This window comes from Myxine glutinosa, chromosome 5 (genome assembly GCF_964187855.1).
Source record: "Myxine glutinosa chromosome 5, kmMyxGlut1.1, whole genome shotgun sequence".
Lineage (NCBI taxonomy): Eukaryota > Metazoa > Chordata > Myxini > Myxiniformes > Myxinidae > Myxine > Myxine glutinosa.
The window spans coordinates 101,209,002-101,235,016 of NC_136265.1; the positions used below are offsets into that span (position 1 = coordinate 101,209,002).

General features: G+C 45.4%; 1 protein-coding gene across 2 annotated transcripts in view; it reads left to right on the top strand.

Annotated features, from left to right (window-relative positions):
• Positions 1–26,015, top strand: part of LOC137416384 (uncharacterized) — a 253,620-nt gene that overhangs the window by 19,239 nt on the left and 208,366 nt on the right. For both annotated transcript variants that reach the window (XM_078778400.1, XM_078778401.1), the window contains exon 2: positions 25,798–25,992. In XM_078778400.1, coding sequence (XP_078634526.1) covers positions 25,809–25,992 — 184 coding nt within the window. In that variant the 5' untranslated portion in view covers positions 25,798–25,808. The remainder of the gene's footprint in view (positions 1–25,797; positions 25,993–26,015) is intronic.

The window sequence follows — 26,015 nt, forward strand, 5'->3', positions numbered from 1 at the left end:
GAAATTTAAAGATAAATACAAGCATGAGGATGACACCGAGTTATGAACGCGACATTTGTGATGATGTGATCTTAAGGTGACTGATTGCTGTATTTACATGATGTTTGAAGCTCTGGTACTTTGTGTGTGTGTTGTGCAATGTTTGAAGATTACCCTCATGATATTGCCCCCCCCCCCCCCCGGTCTTTGAATTTCAAATTTTAGCTAAAAGGTAACACTTGTGTACCCATGATCTGAGCCATACACTTAAAGAAAGAGGAGTTTAGAACCATGAATACGATAAGAAGTTATAAACATCAATTATATACGGAGGAGGTGAACAAGAAGGCTCTTGGGGCCGATGATGATAAAAGTTTTATTTTAGAAAATGGAGTTGATTGCCTCCCTTATGGACACATAGACGCAATAAAAAAAATTAAAAAAAATCTAATAATAAAATGAGTTATTGCCTCAAGTGTCAAAAGAAAGCTAAATCTAAAAATATATCGTACGATATAAATAAAAAGAATAGAGTTTGTGAAAAGGGAGAATCTGTAAGATGCGGCGCTATAAAGTGTCGATACATCTCATCTAAAAGTGGGGGTGATATACAAAAATTTCTATCGGGGAGTAAATTTACAACAACGGGGATTCCAGGGGAACTACATTTACCGGGCTATTCCTTCTGCGGCCCAGGAAGAAACTTAGAAAAAAGATTAGATGAGGATGGCAATCCTAAACCATGGTCTAAACCTAAAGACAGGGTTGATGAGGTGTGTATGAAGCATTACATTGTATTATGGGAATACCACTACATTGGACGAAAAGCACGAAGCCGATAGAGAAATGCTGTATAATTTGTCTTTGATACGAGATCCAACATTGAGAGAGAAACTTGTTAGGTTTGTCGTGATGAAGATGATAGGTGCTAAAGTGAGGTTTGGGATGGGGGTTGCCCTCCAAAAAAACTACTAAACTCTAACGATGATATTAAACCCGAGGAACGAGTCATTTTAGCTAATGAGTTACATAAACCTATAATCACAAAGTTTAAACGAAGGAAGGTTTATTCCAAAGGGGTTGATTACATCTGGTCCGCTGATTTAATTGAACTAAACTAGGGCATGCCCGTACTATATCTATATCTAAAATTATATCCCCCCCTCTATTTACATGAAATGGTTTGGTCCAAAGCGAACGGCTTGCGAGTACGGTGACAATCCCCCCCTCTATTTACATGAAATGGTTTGGTCCAAAGCGAACGGCTTGCGGAGTTTGGTAAAGAAATCGCCATAGCGTGCACAAAAGCGCAGGAAAGCGAAAGAATCGCAAATTAGTTTTAATTAGTTTTAAAACATAGTTTAACGGCAACATAGTTTGCCAACGTGAAATAAATGAATACGCTCTCAAATGTGCCGTCCGAGGCAGAGTCTGTTCGGCACGTTCGGCACACGTGATAGCTCGCTGCTCTCTGATTGGTTGAATCGTTTTTTGGACATAGCTCGGTAACTACTTCTCCGATTAATATGAAACCTTGAAAAGGCACATCCTCGGGTCCCCAGCAATATACCTGGCAAGTTTAAAGTATATCGGACCCGTGGTTGTCGAGAAACAGCGGTCACAGACATACAGACATACATACAGAGATTACTGGAATTATAGATAGATAATGATAAGGGGTTACAAGTATGCTTTAACCGTTATTTATTTGAGGAATAGATTTGCATGGGTTGTTCCCCTGAAAAACAAGAGGGCTAATACCCTAATGTTAGCCTTCCAACAGATATTTAATAAAAGTAAGAGAACACCAAAGAAGTTATGGACCGACGAGGGAACAGAGTTCTACAACAGTATATTTATGAAATTTCTTAAAGAGAATGGTATTACATTATACAGTACCTTTAATGAAGGAAAGGCGGTTGTTATTGAGCGTTTTAATCGTACTTTGAAAGAGAGATTATATAAAAAATTCACACAACTTGGTTCTCAACAATGGGTATCGGAAATTCAGGATATTGTTGATAATTACAATAATGCGGTACATTCGTCGACAAAATCAAAACCGTCGGAAACATTTACAACATTAGAATATGAAAAGAAGATTAACTTGAGAAAACCAAAGTTCAAAGTTGATGATGTTGTAAGAATATACACGATGGAAATGTCATTTTGAGAAGGGTTATACAAAGAGATGGACTAATGAACTTTTTAAAATTGTTGACGTAAGGGATACAGTAACCTGGACTTATAAGTTATATGATTTACATGGAGAAGAAATCTTAGGTTCATTTTATTCACAAGAATTACAAAAGACGCAATTAAGTGGATAAATTATTTTTAAACAAAGATTGATTTTATATTTAAATGACAAGAAAACGACTTCAGGAGAATTATAATTTTTGTATTCAAGGATACTTGCAAGAAAAGGGGGTAAAATTTTTAATTCCTTATGAATTAGAACACAAACAGGGAAATTTTGTAATTAAGGATTGGCCATATACAGATGGCCATATAAAGGCCATATACAGATGGCCATATGATTGGCCATATAAAGTCCACAAATAGAGACTTGTTTAAAATATTAAATAAAAATGAACTTCTCAAAGTTATGAAATATAAAGCCCTTTTAGAAAATGTCAACAAATCCTATTGGTATCCTATTATGAGAAAAATAATTATAAATACAAGAATAGCTCAAAATCCAGATGAATATATGTATAATGTTCTCTGGGGAGATACTTTAAGGGTAAAAAGGGATGAGGAAGAGAGGGAGAAGGAGGAAAAGGAGAAAAAGTAGAAGGAGGAGAGTGGGAAAAGGAGAGGGAGGAACGGAAGAAGATGAAGGAGGAATTGTAGAAGATGAAGGAGGAAGAAGCGAGGGTAAAAAGGGTAATAAGGGAAACAGAAGCGAGGGAAGAGGAGAAGAGGGAATCAGAAGCGAGGGAAGAGGAGAAGAGGGAAGAGAAGTGGGAAGAAGTGGAAAGAAGTGGAAGCAGAGCATGAGAAGGAAATGGAAGCAAGGATAGCAGGGGTAGTAGAGGTTGGGGGTGGGGGAAGGGGTAGCAAGGGCAACAAAGGAGGGGGTAGTAGGAGTAGTAGGGGTAACATAGGAAGGGGTAGGAGTAGTAGGAGTATTAGGGGCAGCTAAGGTGGAGGTAGTAGGAGTAGCAGAGGTAACAAAGAAAGAGGAGGAAGGGGTATCAAGGGCAGCAAAGGTAGCAAAGGAAGCAGGGGCAAGGATAGCAAGGGCAGCAGGGGCAACAAAGGAAGAGGTAACAAAGGAAGAGGAAGTAGAGGCAACAATAGAAGAGGTGGTAAGGGCGGCAAGGGAAGAGGTAGTAGGGGTAACAAGGGATGAGGAGTGAATACATAGAATTTATAAAAATAATTTGAAATTATTTAATTTCAAAGTAAATAAACATTTATGTTTTTGAAATATACATGAGATTAATAATATGGCAGGTAATACCACCCCATCTTCCCACTACCAAATCGGTTTGTATTCCCCGGCTTTGTATATTTATCCAATTGTCTTCCTTCTTTGTCATGCAAACCATCGCTTTGCTATCATATATTTTTTTATTTCCTAACATGTATTTGTTGTTTACTAATTGTGCTTCCACATACCTCATTATACTCACCAAGCGGGTAATAGTCTTCTTTACGGGACCAAGTAAAATCTTGTAGGTCTTCCAAGTTTATTGAAAAGAAACAATTGTACCCTAAATCGGGCATATCATACCCCCATTTATCAATTATCATATTAACTATATGCCCCTCTTTATGAAGTTTAATTGTAAGTGGGTGATTAAATTTAATATGAAAAGGTGTATGGTCTGGAGAACCGGGTGTTGTGGCTGTAAATTCTACTTGTTTAACCAAACGTGCCGTTTTCTCTAAGGATATATATTGTTGCGGATTCGGGGGTCGGCGCTTCCCTTATCAAAGCGGGGGGGGGGGGGCGGGGGGGTTTAATCCCCTTGTCTTTTAAGCTGGCCGTCCCCCAATCCTGGAAATTATTACGCTCCTCCAGGTCGGTCTTGGGTAGGGTGATTGGTCAATTTGGCGTCCCAAATAGCTAATTACCAATCTCGACCGCGAGCAGGGAAATAACTCCCGCTCGAACCACGGATAAGATGGAATATTGCCGAGCGGTTAGCAATCCGCGATCTGAGCCGTTAACAAATGACTAAACCCGATCCTGAGCGGTTTCCAAATCGTGCCACAGTTACTCAATCGAAAGAAAGCACGGAGGCGATCGGATAAGGAAAACCAAGAAATAACAAGGTGATTCATTTACAAGCCAAAAAGAAGAGGAAAGGGAAGGAATATACAAGAAGAAGAAGAGCAAAAGGACACAGGGCAAGCTTATCTAAACAGTCTTACTTAACAACCCCGGACAAACAGACAGATTCACACGGGATGGTAGCTGGTAGGGGGGAGGTCCCGGTAGATGGTTCAGGCGTTGAGGTCCGGCTCCAGGTGTCGACTCGTACCGTGGCGAAAACCCGGGCAGGCAGCTAGCGCGTATCGTTGGTGCGCGACCGGACCTTACATATGGCGGGGGGGGGGGGGGGGGGGGGGGGGTGAAGTCCTTGGCAAGTCCGTATGCGCAGTTCCTATGAATTCATATGAATTAGGAGTTCCCCAGCGCAGCTCGTTCCAATGCAGCTCTGTCCGTGCCCTCTCTGTTAGCGCGGCTCTCCCACTCACTCTGCTCGTGAACTCCTTACTCGGCTTCTCTCCCTCTCCTCTCCTCTCCTCTCCTCTCCCTCCTCTCCAGCAAGTCCTCTCTCCTCTCTTCAGCAAGTCCTCTCCAGCAAGTCTTCTCTAGCAGTCCTCGCGCTTGCGCTTATATAACGCGCTTAGAAATCAATGCGCGCTTCATCGAGCCACGCTTATCAGTGAGCTTACCTCAGCCCCGATTGGTCAGCGAGGGCTCCCCGGCCCCGCCCTCGACGGCTCGTGGACGAGGTCACACTTCTTCTTGTGGCTCCGCCCCTTCTTTCCTCGAGCCGACCGCGTGTTCAATGGTGTTTGAATGCAGCGAACGCTGCTAACAAAACCACGTGAGAGCATTGGGAGGGACAAGCCCCGTCTGGAGGTGGGCATGATGGAGTAGCTTGGAGAGAGAGAGGTTTGAATGTGATGAATGGGGCCTACCTTATTTGATTAATGCAACGCAGATTCGACTATTGGGAACATGGCCTTATTTAAACACATACTAAGGAGATAACTAAAGTGTCTATGGTGACCTACGTGTTGCTTATGGACTAGCTATGGATGCGGCCTTATTAAATGCTGGGATATTTACAAGAGTTATTATTTACAAGTATTTACAAGTGAGGGGTTCTCAAAACCGCAACACTGCACCCTCCTCTCCTCCAGGGCCGGCCCGGGCCGAAACAACTTTAATTTAATGTGACACTTAGGTGTGCTAACCCTCTACTTTTAACCTCACCCTGAGTGCGACAGTTTTAACACTAAGTATGTCCCACCTGCTGCGTTGCATTCTACCTAACAGACTCATTCCCACAGACTAACCGAATTGCGGAATGGTCTTGAAACTAAACATTTAACCGGTGGGGAGCATGTTATTTACAAAGACACTACTATTTTGATTATTTGCAACTACACCCAGGACCTGTCTTTGGTGGGAACAAAAGCAGAAACTTTTGAAAAGAGGAAGATCATTGCCATGCACTGCACTGATACACCATACCATATGCACCAATAAAATAAAATGCATGAAAAGCACCACAAAGCACCAAAGAGCACCAAAAAGCACAATAACAAAAGAAAATGCACCAAACACATTTCAAAAACAATAATAATGGCGTCTTGTGATGTCTTCTCTGCTCCTCTGCTGGGCTGGCTACTGGGTCTCTGGTTCTGGCTGCCTTCTTACTTTCCGTCTATTTAATAATTAAAAAGGGCACACACCGTGTCCGCTTTTTATTTACGGCCAGCAGGGCCAACAGGTGGTCCACCTGCTGGGCATAGGTGCCACCTTAACCGTGGTCCACAAGCAAGAGGCTGCTGGCAGCAATGGTCGGTCCCAGCAGAGAGGTCAGGCCACAGTACGTGTGGTCCAAAGTGGTGCCAGGCCACAGAACGTGTGGTCCATAAGTGGTGCCAGTGTGGTCCATATGGTGCATCAGTGCAGGCCGGAGGCAGCGCAGGTGCGGGCACACAACTGCAGTCACCTGCGCACTTCCCCCCGGGCCCAAGAGAAACAAGTCCATGAGTGGGGGAAGGAGGACAAGCAATGCAGCGGGGCAAGGCCGCAAGAGTACACGTTAAAAACAAGGCAATGCAAGGTGAAGGGCGCTGGAGAGCGAGCGGAGAAAGCTCGTCCCTAGTGTACGTTCCTCCCCCCGCCCCCCCCCCCCCCCACCTGTCACCTAACCTACCCTTGCCTCTACCCCGTATTCACACAGTCTACACATTTACAAATTCCGTCTCTACCCGTCTTGTCCTTCCCATTCCCTCTAATCCAAATCCATCATCAATCCCCCCTAAGGAGGAAGAGATGGAATAACAAATAATGTCACCCCCACGTCAAGATGCGTCTTTCATTCCCAAACATTTGCCAAAATATGTTGTGGAGTTTATCACCTCGGTGAGTGGATGCGGATGGTGCGAAGAGACTTTTCTCCCTAACTATTTCCTAAACGACATTAACACTTTAAACTACCCGGGGTCTTTCCCTGCCAAACCATTGGCCATCTTACACTATGTGGTTCTAAAAACCAATATTCCCATTGACCATACTGTGGCGCTCACCAATTTGGGGTCTCACTCCCCCGATTCTTTCCCCCTGTGCCCTCGCACAATTTCGGGACTGGGTCGTGTGGCTCACCAGCAGGTCCGCTTACCTGCACACCTCCGCCACTATACGTCGCCACCCGAGCTTACCTGCTCCTCACCCTAACCTACCTGGTGAAGGCCCTCCCTGGCGCTTACCCCCTCGGTGCCCTCTCTGGCACTGGGCTACCCGGGTCCGTCCTCCGGATCCTCGGGCCCCATTGAACACTAACTGGCTCCCAGAGCCTACCTGCGGCCTCACCTGGCCGACAGACTAACAGTGGCGGAGTGCCCAACCAACCATTCTCACTAACAGGCCACACGCCCAGCCATTTCACTCCACTAATGCACCCATCCAAGCAGTACTCTGCTACTTTCAGCACCACAGATGTCAATATCCAACCACAATTTACCTACTCCCTCTACCTACTTTTAAACTACCCTCCCCGGGTACTCGTGAAGGGGTCCATCCTTCCCCCATCCACTCCCTTCGCACCAACCACTCCACTCAACATTTTCCACACTACTCACTCCACACCATCCATTCCATACTAGCTATTTCCCACAACCATTCTCCATACACCTGTTCACTTGCACACCTGTGCTCACACACCTGGTGGTTCTTGCACCCTCCTTTCCTCCCAGTCTTCTTCATTCACTACAATGGCATTCACCCACACTCACAATACTCTGCTCAATACTCTTTCTACACACACACACAGCATCATCTGATCTAACTACTCCCTTCTGAAACTCGCGCTCCCCGTCTTCCCTTATAATATTGCGCTCCCTCGTTGTTATAATCCACTGATATGCTACGTCCCCTACTGCAGGTACATGTCGCTACTTAACTCTACAGTTACCTATGGTCATTTCTCTAGATCCCTAATCCATTATCCAAACCCTCCCTGGCTTGGTTTGTACCGCCATAACCCCATAACTAATGCTCATGTGCCCGGGGTGGATGTGAGGGATGGTGGATTTGCCATCCCTCCACCTCGTGCATCTCCCCTTATTAATTTTGCCCATCCAATTTTCTGCCAATCAAATTTGCCAATCATTACTGCCAATCATTTTTACCCATCAAATTTGCCAATCATTACTGCCAATCCTATTCACTATTCCCAATTCGAATCAAAACACTATCCCTACCATCGTCCAGTAACTGCGAGCCTCGGTGCGTCATTCAATTTTCAAAGCTCGGCTTCGCAAAGCCGAGCGATGAATGCTGATGGCTTGTCTACCCGCGGTTGGATCCGTCCGGCATTCGGTTCAGGGAGGGGGTTTACTCGGGCTGAGATTCCAAGGTCCACCTCGGCGCGGGGGCCTTCTCCGGTCTCCCGCCCGATGGACCAATCTTGCCCGGCCGGAACGCCGCAACCACAAGGGGGCGCCGTCCTGACCTTTCCTACCTTCCCTTGCACCGGGCCGCATGCTCCGCTTAGCAGAGCGCGGACACGACCGTGCAGGGCGAGGCCCGGCCCGGATCGTGCATGGCGGTTCTTTTGAAACCGCCGTGATTACGACCCCCGCCGGTTCTCGCAGTACCCGAAGCCCGCATGGACCGAGGGCTCACGTCGGCGAAACGTCGGTCTAACCACTGCTCCGTTTAACGTCGATGCCTTACTCGCATGCTCACACGCATACGCGACCCCTTTCACACTCTCCAAACCCGGCGCTCCAACGCCGCTCGTATATCCCACACACTTTGTCACAGCACTCGCTCATGCATTCTCCCCTCGCACAACGTCAGGTCTACTCATAACGCTCACATACTTCGTTACACACATGACCACCGCACACCTTGGCACACACTCGTCGTTCGCACACTCTATCAACACACCTCGCACCCACTCCTCGGTCACATCCTCTGTGACAACCATGGGTGTGCACTCTTTTGCACACCAAATCACGCGCTTCAATGTGCCCTCCCGCACCCGCGCCACCACCAACTCACTCTCCGTGTCACTCTCACTCTCGACAGCACACTCACTCCTCGGCGCACACTTTTCCCTCACACACACCTCCTTTCCACACCTTTCTCGCACACCCTCTTACGCACTCTCTCCCGGTACATACTCCGTACCACTCATGGGGGTGCATTCTTGCACACACCCGATCACGGCCGCACACCCTGGCTCACAAATACCTTCCGCACTCCCCATAGTCGGACATCCTTGCACACATCCTCTGTCCACGCACTCTGCACCTGTCGCACACCTCACCAGCGGCCTCTCACGAACGCCCGGGTCTAAACCAACACCCAAGCTCACTGAATCTCCCCTCACACCATATACATTTCCGATATCGCCACTCACCTCGGCACCTCTTTTCTTTCGCTCCTCCTCCGCCACCTGCAAACTTTATTTGGTCAGTAAGTACATCATCACGCTGTGAGCACAGACCTTGCACCAATTCCATCACCTCCTTTATCTCCTTCTTAGTCTCCCTCCGTCTCTTCTTAATTTCACTTACCCCCTCTTCCACTTCCTCTAATTTTTGTCTCACCTCCTTTATTTCCCGGTGCGCCCCTTCAATTTCTCCCTCTAAGGCCACCTTGGTCGTTTCTATTTTATTATTATTATTATTATTTTTATTTTTTATTTTTTTTGTATACTGAATCGAGGCTCGTGAAAGAGCTAACATTAACTTCACAAACAATTCGACCAGACAAACAAAATACACAGAAAGAGGGAGCGGAAGATGGGGAGAAAAGGGGAAGCACACACACACAACATCCGAGAGCAGGGAGATGTGTGGAAGGGAGAGGGCCCGGGGGGAGGAGGCGTGGGAAGGGGAGGGGGGGCAGAGAGAAGTATAAAGCACAAGGACACCAAGGACTTCCAGGACAAAAGTTGGTATTTCAAAAAGTGGAATTGGGGTGAAATTAGCGGGGGTAGAAAAGATCAAGGTTTTGGATGGGGGAAGATAAGAGATGGTGGTGAACAGCTGTTTTAAAGACTTGGAGGGTGGAGTGGGATTGAAGAGAGTGAGGGAGTTTGTTCCAGAGGCGGGAGAAAAGAGGAATGAAGGAGTGAAGGTGAGCAGGGAGTCTTGATTTTCGCAGTTTAACCATAAGAGGGTTGCAGGCAGATCTTGTGCGACCTGTAGGAATATTTGCGGGACAGAGCCCAGAGAGAGCTGGGGGGGGGGGGGCAAGGCCAGAGAGGAGTCGGTAGAAGACGGAAAGACCACCAACCTGCCTGCGGTGAGTGAGTGAGAGGCCCTTGGAGTTAGCTTCATCGCGGGAGATTCCAATGATTCTGAATGCTTTGGTTTCAACAGCGTGAAGGCGAGCTAGGTGTGAGGCAGGAGCACCAGCCCAGAGGGGAGAACAGTATTCCATTGAGCTGCGGATGAAAGCCTTGTATGTGGTGAGGAGCTCAGGTGTGCCAAGGAAGGACTTCGCACGACGGAGGATGCCCAGTCGGCGACTGGCTTTGGAGGCCAGATTTGAAATGTGGTTTTTCCAGGAAAGATCATGGCAGATAGTGAGACCCAAAAGCTTGAGTGACAGAACATATGTGTCCTGACTTCCCGTTCTTTTGTCTCCATTGCCTCTACCACCTCTTCTAACCTCTTCGTCAGTCCCTCATGTACCGTCTGACATTCCTTCTTCGTCGCTATTAATTCCTTCTTGATCTCCTTCTGTGTCGCTTTCAACCCTCCTATCACCGCCGTGTTCTTTTCCACCTGCTCCCCTAACTCCTTTTGTCCCACTGTCAGCTGCTCTACTCCCCGCGTCAGGTCTTCTATTCCCCCCTGTAACCTAGCCGTGCTGTTCCTCACCTCTTTCTCCATTCGCTCCTCACCCCGCTTTACCTCTTCGCGTACCCACGCGACCTCTTCGCTCACTCCGCGCCTTATATCCTCCCCCATCTCTCCTATTTCCTTTGTAGATGCCACCCTCGTCTGCTCCAAATCCCCCTTGTGGGTGTCCAATTTGGTTTCCAACCCGATTTTTACCTCCTTCATCTGATTCCCCATCTGTTTAATTTCCCGGGCGGATTGCTCCCCTATTTCCCTCAATTTGCCTTCCATATTGTTTTCCAACCCCGTTAACCCATTCTTCACTCCTTCCATCTGATTCTCCTGGGCGGCCATTCTATTTTCCAACCCGTCAACCCATCCTTCATTTCCCCGGATTTGGTTACCCACGTCCTCCAGTTGGCCCCCCAATTTACCTTCCAGCCCTTCCAACCTGTTGTCTAACCCCTCAAATTTGTTGTCTAAACTCTCAAATTTGGCTTCTAGCCCCCCCGATTTGATTTCCCAATCGCTCACTCATTCTGCCTTCCATTCCCTCACCCGCCTCGACCATAAAGGCCCTTATTTGCTCCATGAATAGGCCCCAGTCCATCGGTGCCGCGGGCGTGGCTGCCGCAGTGCCGCAGCCACGTGCGAGGCACCATTTTGTGCGCCTCTAACCTCGTGCGCGACGCCGCCATCTTGTGCGCCTGACATCCCCTCTGCAGCATTTGTATTGCTCTCCTCCTCCAATTCCTCCCTGGGGTCCTGGGTTACCTCTAACTCCTCTTCTAACTCCCCTACCGGCATCCGATCACCTTGATCATCCATGGTACGACTTTAAATTGGAATATTAAGTAAAAATTTCGGCCGCTCCAAATTTTGACCAAATTTTTAGTTGTTTTAAAAAATTTGGTTCGGGCCTCAAATCCCACTCCCCGACACCAATTGTTACGGATCCGGGGGACGGCACTCCCGTTAGCAAGGGGGGGGGGGGGTTAATCCCCTTGTCTTGTTAAGCTGGCCGTCTGACCGGTCCTGGGGGTATGACGTCACGCCCGGTCAGTGCTGAATAGGGTAGTAGGCCAATCCTTCCTATGACCTAAGTACCAGCGCCTTCCGGTACGCGAGGAAATACTCCCGCCCGAGCCGCAGCGTAATAGATGTATTGCGCCGAGCAAAGCGAGCTGCGACGCGGGCCGTTAACAGAAGACTAAACCCAATTGTAAGCGGTTCGGCCGAAATCCACAGGTACTCAATGGGGAAATCACTAAAGCGATCGGACGAGAAAGAAACCAGAGAATAAGAAGGAACAGGGATTTATTAATTATTATACAAAACCAAAGAAAGAGAAGGAACGAAAGCAATTTACAGAAGAAGAAGAAATTAGCTCTTTCACGAGCCTCGATTCAGTATACAAAAAAAAGAAAAAAAAGACCGCAAATCCTTATACAGTCTTACTTAAACCCACAGGACAACACAAACAGCACAAACTCACGTACACAAATGGGGAATTGCAGGCAGGATTGGCTGGAGGGATGAGAAGGGCAGACGATCCACAGAGCTGGTGGCAGGGAGGTCTGGGGATCGCGGCACGACGTCCAGGTCCCGCGTGAGCGTCCACGCTCCGGTTCAGTGGTGAAAACCCGGTCGTCAGTGCTGGTTGGTATCTCCCACGAGCGTGCCGACTCTCACCCGCCGCAGGATGTTCGCGCCAAGAAATGTATGGTCGATCCTCTCTCCTCACTCATCTGCTTCTCACCGTGGCTCTTGAACCTCCTCACACGTCTCTGCCTTCTCACCGTCTCTCTTGAACCTCCTCACGCGTCTCTGGTGGGGGCCTCGCTAAGGGTTTTATTACCACGCCCTTGGAACCCTCTCAAACTCACCAGATGTTTCTTGCCACGCCCTATCAAGCCATGCCCACCGAGCCCTGGTTGGTTGTTAAGGGCTCTCTGACTCCACCTTTGATGACGAGGTGGTGCCACGCCCGTGCTCTGGCGGCTCCTCCCCCCTTCTTGGCCTCGTGCGTAATGGAGTTTGGCGCCAGGCAGCGAATAACAACAGCCCAACTGTTACTGGCACTTTGCAGAGATGATTGGGGATATGAAAGGGACCTATCTTATTTGATTGATGCAACATAGTCAACTATTGGAAACACAGCCTTACCTGGAACACAGACTAATGACATAACTATAGAGATCCTAAAGTGTCCTACGTGTTGTACATGGACTAACTAAGGTGCAATCTTTAATTAACAGCCAATTAAGGGGACATGTACACAGGGTCATTTATAAGGGAATTTACTACTAAATTTACATGTGAAGGTTCTAAAAACCATAAATAAATATATATATATATATATATATATATATATATATATATATATATATATATATATATATATATATATATATATATATGCATGGCTCAGATCGTGGGTACACTTTACTATGCTTGCATGAATTCCCCCAGAAAATAAAAATGAGGTGCCTAGATACAAAACTAATTGTCAGATGTGAAGGCAGACACCTTGGTGGACCTGTAGAAACCAGCAATACAAATGATTTTAATTATGATTTTTATAATTGATCATGTTTTGTGTTCAACAGTCAAGTTTCCAATGCGTTGTAGGTCCGCCAGAAAAACAAGATTCGCACATAACGCTTGGTGTCAGTTGCAACAGAGAAAATGGGGGAGCCAAGGCTGATATTGTTTCCTTAAATTTCCGTCCCAAATATGGCCTTATTTATTGAAAATAAGTGGGAAAACAAGAAGAGAAAAAGAGGAGGTCAATGCTGTGATCGAAAAAAAAAAAAATCTGGACAAATATAATTCTTCGCAATTTTTGTGTCAGCCCCATCACGTGCGTATCACTCTCTCCTCATCCGAACGATAGATCGCCGTCTTCGGAAAATCATGCTTGTTTACCAAGTTTCCTGCTCGGTGAAAACAATAAGACCACACACGCGCCCTTGCAAACTATCATTCTCCGGCAAGCTCAGCATTGGTCTGCGTGTCCGTGTCTCCTCAATTGCGTGACTTGCGAAGCCGAGTTTACAATTTCGACTCGCGGAGCTCGCCGTCGTCCGATCATTCTTCACTTTAACCAGTATTTGAATGTTTTCAGTTGAATAAAGACCTGCAAGGTAAGAATTATGAATCTACTTTATTACCGAAAGGAAAGTTTTGTTAAAACTCTAAAGAAATTGCATGAATTTTTACGATATATTGTGCAGAAGTTCATGGCTTTTCTGTTTAATTTTCCTCATGCCTCTCTTGGTTGGCTCATGCTGACGCATGTTACGCGCCATTGTGAAGATCAACATCGTCCCGATATTGTTCTCTACTGAGTTTCTCTCATGAAGTACTGCTTTTCATTTGGTGAGGCAAAAATAATTTGTCTCCTTGAATAAAAATGTGTGTTTAGGTAAATTTAAGCTATCATATTTGACACGTCACGCTGACACCGAAGTTGTAATACCGCACATAACTTGGACACGCATCCTGCGATGTCCACGTTATGTGCCGAATGGCTTTCATTTCTATCGGTGAATCTCGAGTAAATGATCAGAATTTGTCCACATTTATTGATTTACGATCACTGTTCATCACAATATTTTTTTTTTTTTTGTATACTGAATCGAGGCTCGTGAAAGAGCTAACATTTATTTCACAAATAAATCAACCAGACAAACAAAATATATAAAAAGAGGGAGTGGAAGACAAGATGGGGAGAGAAGGGGAAGCACACAAACACAACATTTGAGAGCAGGGAGATGTGTGGGAGGGAGAGGGCTTGGGGGGAGGAGGTGTGGGAAGGGGGGGGGGGGGGGGTGGGAGAAGTATAAAACACAAGGACACCAAGGACTTCCAGGACAGAAGTTAGTATTTCAAAAAAAAGTGGATTTGGGGTGAAATTAGCGGGGGTAGAAAAGATCAAGGTTTTGGATGGGGGAAGATAAGAGATGGTGGTGAACAGCTGTTTTAAAGACCTGGAGGGTGGAGTGGGATTGAAGAGAGCGAGGGAGTTTGTTCCAGAGGCGGGAGAAAAGAGGAATGAAGGAGTGAAGGTGAGCAGAGAGTCTTGATTTTGGCAGTTTAACCATAAGAGGGTTGCAGGCAGATCTTGTGCGACCTGTAGGAATATTTGGGGGACAGAGCCCAGAGAGAGCTTGGGGGGGGGGGGGGGCGGCAAGGCCAGAGAGGAGTCGGTAGAAGACGGAAAGACCACCAACCTGCCTGCGGTGAGTGAGTGAAAGGCCCCTGGAGGTAGCTTCATCGCGGGAGATTCCAATGATTCTGAAAGCTTTGGCCTCAACAGCGTGAAGACGAGCCAGGTGTGAGGAGGAGCACCAGCCCAGAGGGGAGAGCAGTATTCCATTGAGCTGCGGATGAAAGCCTTGTATGTGGTGAGGAGCTCAGGTGTGCCAAGGAAGGACTTCGCACGACGGAGGATGCCCAGTCGACGACTGGCTTTGGAGGCCAGTTAGAACTTGAAATTAGAACTTTTAATATGCTTACAGTTGTTCAAAAAATAAATGATGGAGGAATTGGTTCAATTTCGGTTCAGCACATAACACTGACGCCATGAATTGGTTGGCTACACATTCGCATAATATTTCTCCTTCCTGCTTTTTACAGATTGTGAAGATGGAAACAAGGGTCACAAACAAGAGGGTTTCCACAAAGTGTCCAGTAATTGTGCTGACAGAAAATGGCATAAAGAAGAGGAAGGAAAATGCAAGAAAGTGGAGAGCAAAGATGAAAGAAAACGCAGAAGCATTGAATGCATTTCGGGAACAAGAAAACCAGAGGATGAGAGACTATCGTCGAAGACTGTCTGAGGAAATGAAGAGTCACAATAGAGAGCTGCAAAGAGAGCGACAAAGGCAGTATAGGTTACGTAAAAGCAGAACGGAGCCACAACGCAAGACCAGAAAAAGATCGGAGAGGCAAAGAGGAAAATGGAGGGAAGAAAAAAGACGGTCGAGAGAATGCATGTCAGTGCAGAAGAGAGTGGCGATTAACAAGAAGAGGAGGGAAGCCTATGCAGCAAAGAAGATGAAGATGATGCATTCTACGAAAGATAACATTTCTCTCCCAAGCACTCCTGTTAACGATGCTCCAGTCATGATTCCAACTCCAGCAAATCAATTGTCTTCATCTGCCAAGAGAACAGCAAAATCTCGTTACAAACGAAAACTGTTGCAGAGTCTTCCCAAGTCCAGCGAGTTAAAAGCAGACGTCATCCTGGCTGGAATTAAATCTCTGTCGCCGTCATCCAAAAAGAGGATTAAACAAAAGCTGGGCGGTGCTTTGACACCCAAAAAGGAGTTGTTTGTCAGGGACTCGGTAGCTGCAACAATGAAGAACCTTGGGAAATCTAGAAGCAAGAGGACCCTGCGGCAGAAGAGACTACTAGCAGAGGCATTGATGATAAAAAAGAGAAGCCTGAGGTTTCTTAGGAATGTTGGAGTTTCAAGAAAAGTAGCAAAAAGAGTACAAGAATGTCACCTTGAGCATGGCTGGGAAGATCAGCGAAAGAAAAGAGGTCATGCCTTGTCTCGTGAACAGATTGAAAGCATCAAGAACTTCTACGGACAAGGGGACATCAGCTCAGACATACCAAATGCTAGGAGTGCACTGAAGAAAGATGGAATAGTTTTCCACAGGAAAGTGCTGGCATCATCCCTACAGACTACATACCAGCAGTACAGGGATCAACACCCTGACATCAACATCAGCTATGCAACCTTCAAGAGACTAAGACCCATCAACATCCTCCCCCACACACAGCATAAGTTCCGTGAATGCCTGTGTGAATATTGCATCAACATAGAACTGAATCTCAAGGCAGTCAACAAGATAATATCAGAACATCAACAGCCAGCCATCCACATCTCCGACAAGTATGCTGCTGCAAAGCTGACCACATGCAGTGAGGTAAATGGTAAACCAAAGAAAGCCTGCTTAGACAGACAGTGTGAAGAGTGTGGGACCCGCCTAATTCAACGCCACCTGCGTCTGGTGCTGACCACGCCTTGCCGTCAAACATCGTGGCAACGTTGGGAAAAAACTACTGTAGAAGGTCATCCGGCACGAATGCTCAAAGCAAGCAAACAAGGCACAGTGCATGAACTCGTTCACGAGCTGCTGTGGGAATTAGAGCCCTACGCCAGCCACCTGTTTAATGCAAAGTGGCAGCATAACCAGTACAAGAACATCACATCTGACATCCCACCTCAAACTGCCATCCTGTGCTTAGACTTCGGGGAGAACTACACATGCAGGGCAGGAGATGCTCCCCAAGGGTACCATTGGACCAATACACAATGTACCATCCACCCTGTCGTCGCCAATTACATCTGTCCACAATCTGATTGCAGCGTGGCAGTAACAGATTCAATAATCTTCATTTCCAGTGATCTCAAACATGACCAACATGCTGTCCACCACTTCACAAAGAGGGCAGTTCAAATGCTGAAGGAGGAAGTTCCCTTGGATTACATTATTCAGTTTTCTGATGGGTCTCCAACTCAATATAAAAGCAAGACAAACTTCAGTGATTGTTCATTTTCATCTAAAGACATGGGCGCCAGATGTGAGATGCATTTCTTTGGCAGTCGACACGGGAAAGGACCCTGTGATAGTGAGATTGGTGTGGTGAAAAAATCTGTTAGAATGGCAGTTGCAGCGAGTCAGGTAACGGTGTCTTCCCCTAAAGAGTTGTTTGAAGTCAGCCAAGCACGTTTGTCTCTCCCTCGTCACAATGACCAACATAGTCACACAAAACGACGGTTTGTCTATGTCCCCAAAGATGAAATCGAACGAAACCGTCCAGACAGAAGTGGTGTCACGCCAGTGAAGGACACAAGGAAGCTGCATGCTGTCAGAGAAATACAGCCGTTTGTGATTTCTGCCAAGGAGAGAAGCTGTTTTTGTAAAGACTGCAAATCTGGAAAGACTGAGTGTAACAACAAGGATTTGACAGGAGAATGGAAGACTGTTAGAATAGTGTCTACCCTTCAAACTGTGGATGATGGAGAGGATGTAGCAGTTCCTGTTACCCCTAGTGTGTCGAACCCACCAGCTTCCACAGTTCCACAGCAGAGTTTGCTATGTACACTGACTGAAGAGTCTGAGCATACTGCAGCTCAAGATACCCAACGAGCAGAATCTCATCAATTTGGGGACTTTGTGGAAGTTGCCTTCTTTGCCAAAGGTTCAAGACAATCAAAGATTTATGTTGGAGTGGTGAGTGAAGACAATGATGCACTGATCATTTTATTTCATGAAAATTGTGTCCATTGTCAATGCAATAAAAACAATATATCACAGCTGTCACACACTTAAATTCTAAAACCAGATGTATAAAAGGACACAAGAATACATTATTTTATTTCCAGTATACTTCTGTTTTTTAAAAAGTCTAAAGACTTGGACTTCTAAAGTCTAAAGAGTCTAAAGACAGTCTAAAGTCTAAAGAGTCTAAAGACTTAAAAAGTCTAAAGAACTGGCTGTATTTGCTACTACCACAAAGAGTCCAAAGACTCTCAATGGAATTTACAATGTTGCAATCAATACATAATGACAAATTAGATTCAATTATTAGAAAGAATATTATAACCATTTTACTAACAAAATTGAAAGCTTCACATTCATAAAATATCACTTACAAAATTATCAAATGTAAAAGCAAATCAATTAACTTGTGGAATACCAATCATCATGCCAGTATATTTCAAATTTATTCCAATTTGAGAGACGAAACAATTATATGATTAAATGTATTGTCATTCCGAATTCAATTGAGGTCTGCCTTGGTATATAACATACATGTATAAAATTTCCTTTTTATGAAAACTATCTTTCAAAGAAATTGTTTTATTTCATTTGTACAGGTCAATGACATCGATGACGAGGGCCACGAGTTAGAAGTCGTCTTCCTGAGGAACCGTCAAATTTATTTCACTTATCCGGATGTACAGGATGCAGCATGGGTGCCATTTGGATCCATTGTTCAAAAACTTCCGCCACCTACTATTGATGGTCGCGGTCGCCACACATTCTCACACTGACAAACAGATAAAGAGTACAAAGGATATAAAATAGACATGTTAAGATGGTTAAATGCAACAAACTGCAACTTGGTAAAGTTGTTTGGTAGAGTTGTTTCAACACCATATGTGAGGATAAGGTACTGTTATTAATATCTAGCTCATGGTGATGTTGAAATTGGTCATATTAGCCAAAGAATTTCAATTGGGTTAAAGTGTAACATTACAACATCAAGTTTGGTGTCCGAGTTATGTGCACGTCCTCGACACATCTTTTCCTGTTTCTGGAAATATATTGACTTTTTAGGGTCCATTAAAATACTTCCAAATGTGTGTGTATTCTCCTATGTCTTTCCAACAATTTTACACTCATTTTGCTGAACACTTTTTTTCCTTTTTCTAAGTATGCATATTGTGTGGTGTTGGCCCATGCTGGTGATATGCACATAACGGTGTCCAAATTTCATTTGCCCAAAATTTTGTGACTGAAGCAAATTTGCTGAAATATTTGTTGAGCATGATGCCCATAGTGATCAAGATTGAGCTTCATATTACATTTAAAAAAACAACACACACACACACTGCAAATAACCGATTAAAGTGGGCACCGAGTTATGTGCATATCAATATAAGCCTGTATTGAGTGTGTTGTATGTCTTCGCTAATAATATTTTAACCGAACATGCTGCAGGTCTGAAATTCTAGATTTAGATACTTAAATACACTTACATTAACATAATAGGTTGCATTTTATATTCCCTTGAACAATATATTTTGCCCTTAATGTAACAATGGGTGTACCCACTATCTGAGCCATGCTTATATATATATATATATACTGAAACGCAAAAGAAACTTACCACCTTTGAAACCTTTAAATATCAACAATAACACTGCGTGTAGTAAATGTGTGAACTTATTTGTGGACAATAGTGTCCTCGCTGTCAGACAAAACGGTCACGGATGGTCACTTGAACCTTCAATGGTCACTTCATAGCACAGCTGTTGAACAGCCGTTTTGACTGTCAGTGATTAGCCAAGGGGTACGGGATGATTTTAATGAGCTGCACGTGATGTCTTGATATTGGCTTTTAAAAGGCCAGTGCAAAATGGGCATTTTGACCGAAAAATTTGACCATTTTGACCAACTTCAAAAAGACCGAAAACACAAAAGAAACTTACCACCTTTGAAACCTTTAAATATCAACAATAACACTGCGTATAGTAAATGTGTGAACTTATTTGTGGACAATAGTGTCCTCACTGTCAGACAAAACGGTCACGGATAGTCACTTGAACCTTCAATGGTCACTTCATAGCACAGCTGTTGAACAGCCGTTTTGACTGTCAGTGATTAGCCAAGGGGTATGGGATGATTTTAATGAGCTGCACGTGATGTCTTGATATTGGCTTTAAAAAGGCCAGTGCAAAATGGGCATTTTGACCGAAAAATTTGACCATTTTGACCATTTTGACCAACTTCAAAAAGACTGAAAACGCAAAAGAAATTTACCACTTGTTTGAAATGTAATAAAATTGTAACAGTTCAAAATAAAACAAACCAACAATTGCTAATTGAAACATTGGCATTTTATTGATGACATGTCAAGTTTTTGACCAAGATACACCATCTCATCAGTTTGTTCTACAGTACAGAACAGCACAGGGTGCAATGTCAGTCCCCTTTCAATAGCGTGTATGGCCACCATTGTTTTGGATACAGGCAGTGCATCGTCGGCGTATACTGCCTACCAGTCTTTGGATGGATTGCTGCTGGATTCTGTCCCACTCAGTCCTCAATGTCTGAAGCAGCTCTGCCCGTGTCCTGGCCCTGCCAACTACGCGTCTCCCAAGCTCATCCCACAGGTGCTCTATGGGATTCAGGTCAGGGGAGAGCGCAGGCCACTGCATGGTGTTGATGTTCTCGCCTTGGAGAAATGCAGTGGTAAAGCGAGCAGCATGGGGACGAGCGTTGTCATGCTGAAAGGTTCTCAGTTCTGGGTGGTCTAGCAGGAATGGCAGCAGATGAGGTCGCAGGATGTTATCCACATACCGCTGGGCGTTAAGATTCCCATCCACAACCACCAGTGGCGTCCTGTACCGGCCTGATATGGCTGCCCACACCATCACACTTGGGCCACCCCACCTGTTGGCTTGACGCACGCAACAATCGGCATATCGCTCGCCAGTTCTTCTCCAGACACACTCACGGCTTACGCCCATCAGGACTGTCCACACAGAACCTTGACTCATCGCTGAAAGCGACCTCGTTCCACTGCGCCAAGGTCCACCGCTGATGCTGCTGGCACCATCTGACGGTTGCGGCGATGGGCAACCGTCATCACGGGGCCTCTGTATGGTCTTCTGGCAGTCAGACCATAGTCATGCAGTCGTCTTCGTGCAGTATCATTGGAGATCCGTGGGTTTGCACGCCCCGGAGTTTCTGCCGCAGTGCGGGATGCTGGACGGAATCGATCCCGCAGGTGACTTCAGACCATCTGCCTGTCCTGCCTTGCAGTGGTGACTCTTGGCCTCCCTGATCGAGGTCTGTCATCTGCAGAGTTGTGGAGGGTGTCTCTGTCCACCAGGGCTGATATCATCTGGTGTGAACAGCCAAGGCGACGTGCCACCTCACGGTAGCTCAGTCCACCTTGCAGCATGCCCAGGGCACGCTGCCGTTGATCCCTTGACAATCGTGGCATGTTGATTGAAATGCCCATTTTGCACTGGCCTTTTTAAAGCCAATATCAAGACATCACGTGCAGCTCATTAAAATCATCCCGTACCCCTTGGCTAATCACTGACAGTCAAAACGACTGTTCAACAGCTGTGCTATGAAGTGACCATTGAAGGTTCAAGTGACCATCCGTGACCGTTTTGTCTGACAGTGAGGACACTATTGTCCACAAATAAGTTCACACATTTACTATACGCAGTGTTATTGTTGATATTTAAAGGTTTCAAAGGTGGTAAGTTTCTTTTGTGTTTTCAGTCTTTTTGAAGTTGGTCAAAATGGTCAAATTTTTCGGTCAAAATGCCCATTTTGCACTGGCCTTTTTAAAGCCAATATCAAGACATCACATGCAGCTCATTAAAATCATCCCGTACCTCTTGGCTAATCACTGACAGTCAAAACGGCTGTTCAACAGCTGTGCTATGAAGTGACCATTGAAGGTTCAAGTGACCATCCGTGACCGTTTTGTCTGACGGTGAGGACACTATTGTCCACAAATAAGTTCACACATTTACTACACGCAGTGTTATTGTTGATATTTAAAGGTTTCAAAGGTGGTAAGTTTCTTTTGCGTTTCAGTATATATATATATATATATATACATATATATATATACATATACAGTGGAACCTTGACTTACGAGTTTAATTCGTTCTGTGACCGAGCTCGTAACTCAAATTGCTCGTTTCTCAAATCAAATTTCCCCATTAAAATGCATTGAAATGCTATTAATCCGTTCCAGCCCGCCAAAAACCACACCAATTTTTTTTAAAATATACAGTATATATAAAAATATCTCGCGCTTTATATTTCACCTGTATGCAGCATACAAGTTGGCAGGATGGCCTGGACTGGAGGTACGCACACTTGACTCTAAAGTCTAAACTGTCCAGCCTGGGTTTGAATCCCGACCCAGCTATAACCTGTCATGGGTGAATCACAGGCAGGGTGATTCATCAATGTGTGTACCGCTAAACTGGGCGCCCCGTTTGCGTCCCATTAGTTGTTGGATGTTAAGGATCTCACCGTGTTTTCCACAAAGAGAAGGCGAGCTATCGCCGGCACTCTGAACAAGTTGTGGCCTGGCATGCTCTTCTCCTCTGCCGTTATATACGTCCTCCTCGGCATCTTTTTCCAGAAGAGCCCTGTCTCGTCACAGTTGAAGATTTGCTGGGGGATGTATCGTTCGGCTTCTATCAGTTCGGCAAAAGTTATAATAAAATCTTCAGCTGCCTTCACATCCGCCTCACCAAGTCGACAACACGCACACCTCGCTCATGTTTTTCGACGATTGCGTGTTTTATATCCAAGCACATCATCCTCTTCTTCTTCTCAGTTATAATAAAATCTTCAGCTGCCTTCACATCCGCCTCACCAAGTCGACAACACGCACACCTCGCTCATGTTTTTCGACGATTGCGTGTTTTATATCCAAGCACATCATCCTCTTCTTCTTCTCAGTACCGTGTTTTCCACAAAGAGAAGGCGAGCTATCGCCGTAAACTCAAAATAACCAACATGCGAAAACAAAAATGCAGCGATATACGGCAGAGATACTGTACTTGCACGGCAAGATAACCACGTGACCAGAACCCACCTGGTGGCGGCTGGCGTAAACTCAAAATAACCAACATGCGAAAACAAAAATGCAGCGATATACGGCAGAGATACTGTACTTGCACGGCAAGATAACCACGTGACCGGAACCCACCTGGTGGCGGCTGGCGTAAACTCAAAATAACCAACATGCGAAAACAAAAATGCAGCGATATACGGCAGAGATACTGTACTTGCACGGCAAGATAACCACGTGACCAGAACCCACCTGGTGGCGGCTGGCGTAAACTCAAAATAACCAACATGCGAAAACAAAAATGCAGCGATATACGGCAGAGATACTGTACTTGCACGGCAAGATAACCACGTGACCAGAACCCACCTGGTGGCGGCTGGCGTAAACTCAAAATAACCAACATGCGAAAACAAAAATGCAGCGATATACGGCAGAGATTGCACTGCAATTGTACTTGCACGGCAAGATAACCACGTGACCGGGTGGCGAAAGCTCGTAACTCAGATCTCGGCTCGCATCTCAAAGCAATAAACCGCCCGAGCGACGGCTCGTATCTCGAAAAACTCGTAAGTTGGGGCACTCGTAAGTCAAGGTTCCACTGTATATAGACCTATATATTCTATATAGTATATATACATATATATATATATATACAGTCGTCCCTCGCTATATCGTGGTTCACTTTTCGCGGCTTCGGTACATCGCGGGTTTTCTCGCTAGTATATGTAAAATTATATCGCGGATTTTTCGCTATATCGCGGGATTTTGCGGTATAAATGTATTTTTATATACTATTATTTTAAATATTTTTGTGGTAAAATAAGCATTTTCTCGCCTAAAAAATTTTTAAACGTAAAAAAATAAGAAAAATACAGTAATTAAAACATATTACAAGAAATAAAATACTGTACATAGTGTACAGTAGAAGAGTAGACAAAGAGACAAAGAGTCGTGCGTATGGAAAACGCAGATGCGGCAGCTTCCACTTGCGCTAGTTACCCACGTAATGGGTAACTGTAATGCTCTTTCTGGCTGTGCAGTACATTCATCATCGTCATCACCTTCATCGTCATCAGTACTGCACAGCTAATTCATCATCATCTTCATCACGCAAGTTGTAGTATTGAAGAGCCGGGGCTCTTGCTTGATACGGACGAAATGACGGGCAAGACACAAACTCGTCCGAGAAGATATTTATTCTCAAAACCAACTCGGGAACACTGAAAAGCCCGTTTATCGGGCTGCATTATAAAGCACAACCAGAAACCGAAACCGAAAGCCACGCCTCTCAAGCGTGGCATGCTTCGGTGGTCACGTGATCAACAGGTGTAGCTGATTATACCCGCACGCGCGGCACGCTTTGGTGGTCACGTGACCAGCCACTCTGGTGCCGGGGATCCCCGCCGGTGACGTCACCGGCTGGAGCAAGGAGATTCTGATGCTGGTCTTGCTTGGGGGACCCATGGGTCGCTACAGTATCTTCAATGGTGAGTACCCATTAGAATTTTATATGTTGTTAAAATTACGTATGTTTAAGAGTGTAAAAAGTGTTTAAGAGTATAGGACGTGTTTATAAGAGTATGGGAAAGGTTAATAAGAGTGTGGGAAAGGTTAATAAGAGTGTGGGGAGGGTCATAAAGCTTTAAAATATATATAAATAATAAAATAAAAATATGGTCGCTACTTCGCGGATTTTCGTCTATCGCAGGGGATTCTGGAACGTAACCCCCGCGATAAACGAGGGATCACTGTATATATATTATATATATATATATCTTATCTATCTATCTATCTATATAATAATAGCGTAAGGACTCAACTTTGTTATCCCTTTTACGCCGCACTCAGTGACCCGATGCCCACGGCACTAATGGATTTACGATCTACGAACCGTGCTCTTTGTTTATCATGTACAGCCATACTCGAAAAATCTGAATTAGCCGACGTTGGGACCCAAAAGCATCCGATTAACTGCCGATACGACACCATCTTACGACGCCATCGTATTGGCGTCTGCTGGGCGAAGGCGAAGCAAGCCGTCCGCTGATTGGACAGGCGAAGGCGAAAGCAAGCCGTCCACTGAGTGGACAATCCAGAGCATGCATTTGTGCCGGTGTCGGCGATCGTTGTTCATATATGCACTCTTCATTCTCATCTTTCTTCCTAACTCTTACTCGGACAAGCAAATCCCCTATGCCATCAATAATGGTACACTCTATCCATACACCACATCCTCCCTTCCGTGGATGTTCCACGGGTTTCGGCTAGTATATATATAAATGTGTGTGTGTGTGCACACACAGTCGGACCCCGCTATTCACACGATATGCTGCCTCCCCATCGCCGCCGCCAACGTGTGTGTGTTTGCGGCTGTGTGTGTGTCTTTTTCTCACCCTTCATAACTTATAAACACATGAGCCACCACCTGTCATGGGGAAAGGGTGGGAGTCTGGAGGGAGGAGGTGGTGTCCGAGGAGGTAGGGGATGGGGATGGAGGGGGGGACAGTCATACTCATTCAAACACATCCGTTGTGCTTGTGTGTAAGGCCTTCTCACCAATGAATGTCATCCTAAAATTGCTGAACAGGCTCAGATTCTATATCAACACCGAAACTTTTGTGTGTTTTACATGTGGCCAAATCAAAATTTCCATCAATGTGAAATACAATGACAGTATAGTATTGTGCGAATAATCTGCACATGTACAATTTATTTTTGTGGGTGTCACAGGGTGCGCATATGTGTGTGGTGAACGTTTAATGTGCTGCAACTGATTTAGGTACAGGATAAGGTATCAAGTACGGAGGTACTTCACACATAGGTACTGTGTGGGTTCAAGGTATACTCAGAGTGGAGCAAACCTAAGGAAGAGTGGTGTGTTTTCTGCCTCTTTAAAGGTTCACCCACCATGTACGCTCAAGCTGGATGTTGGAAGGATCCCTGTCGTGTGCTGCCAGAATCGGAACAGCTGTCTGTGCTTGGGTGTGGGATAAAGGTTGAGAAGCTGGAAGATTATTCTGAGATTCTACAGATAAAAATAGAGGATGTGAACTCCTTTGGTCTGGAAGAGGAGCAAAGCGACCAGACAAATGGTGAGTTTGTGTGTTCTATATAA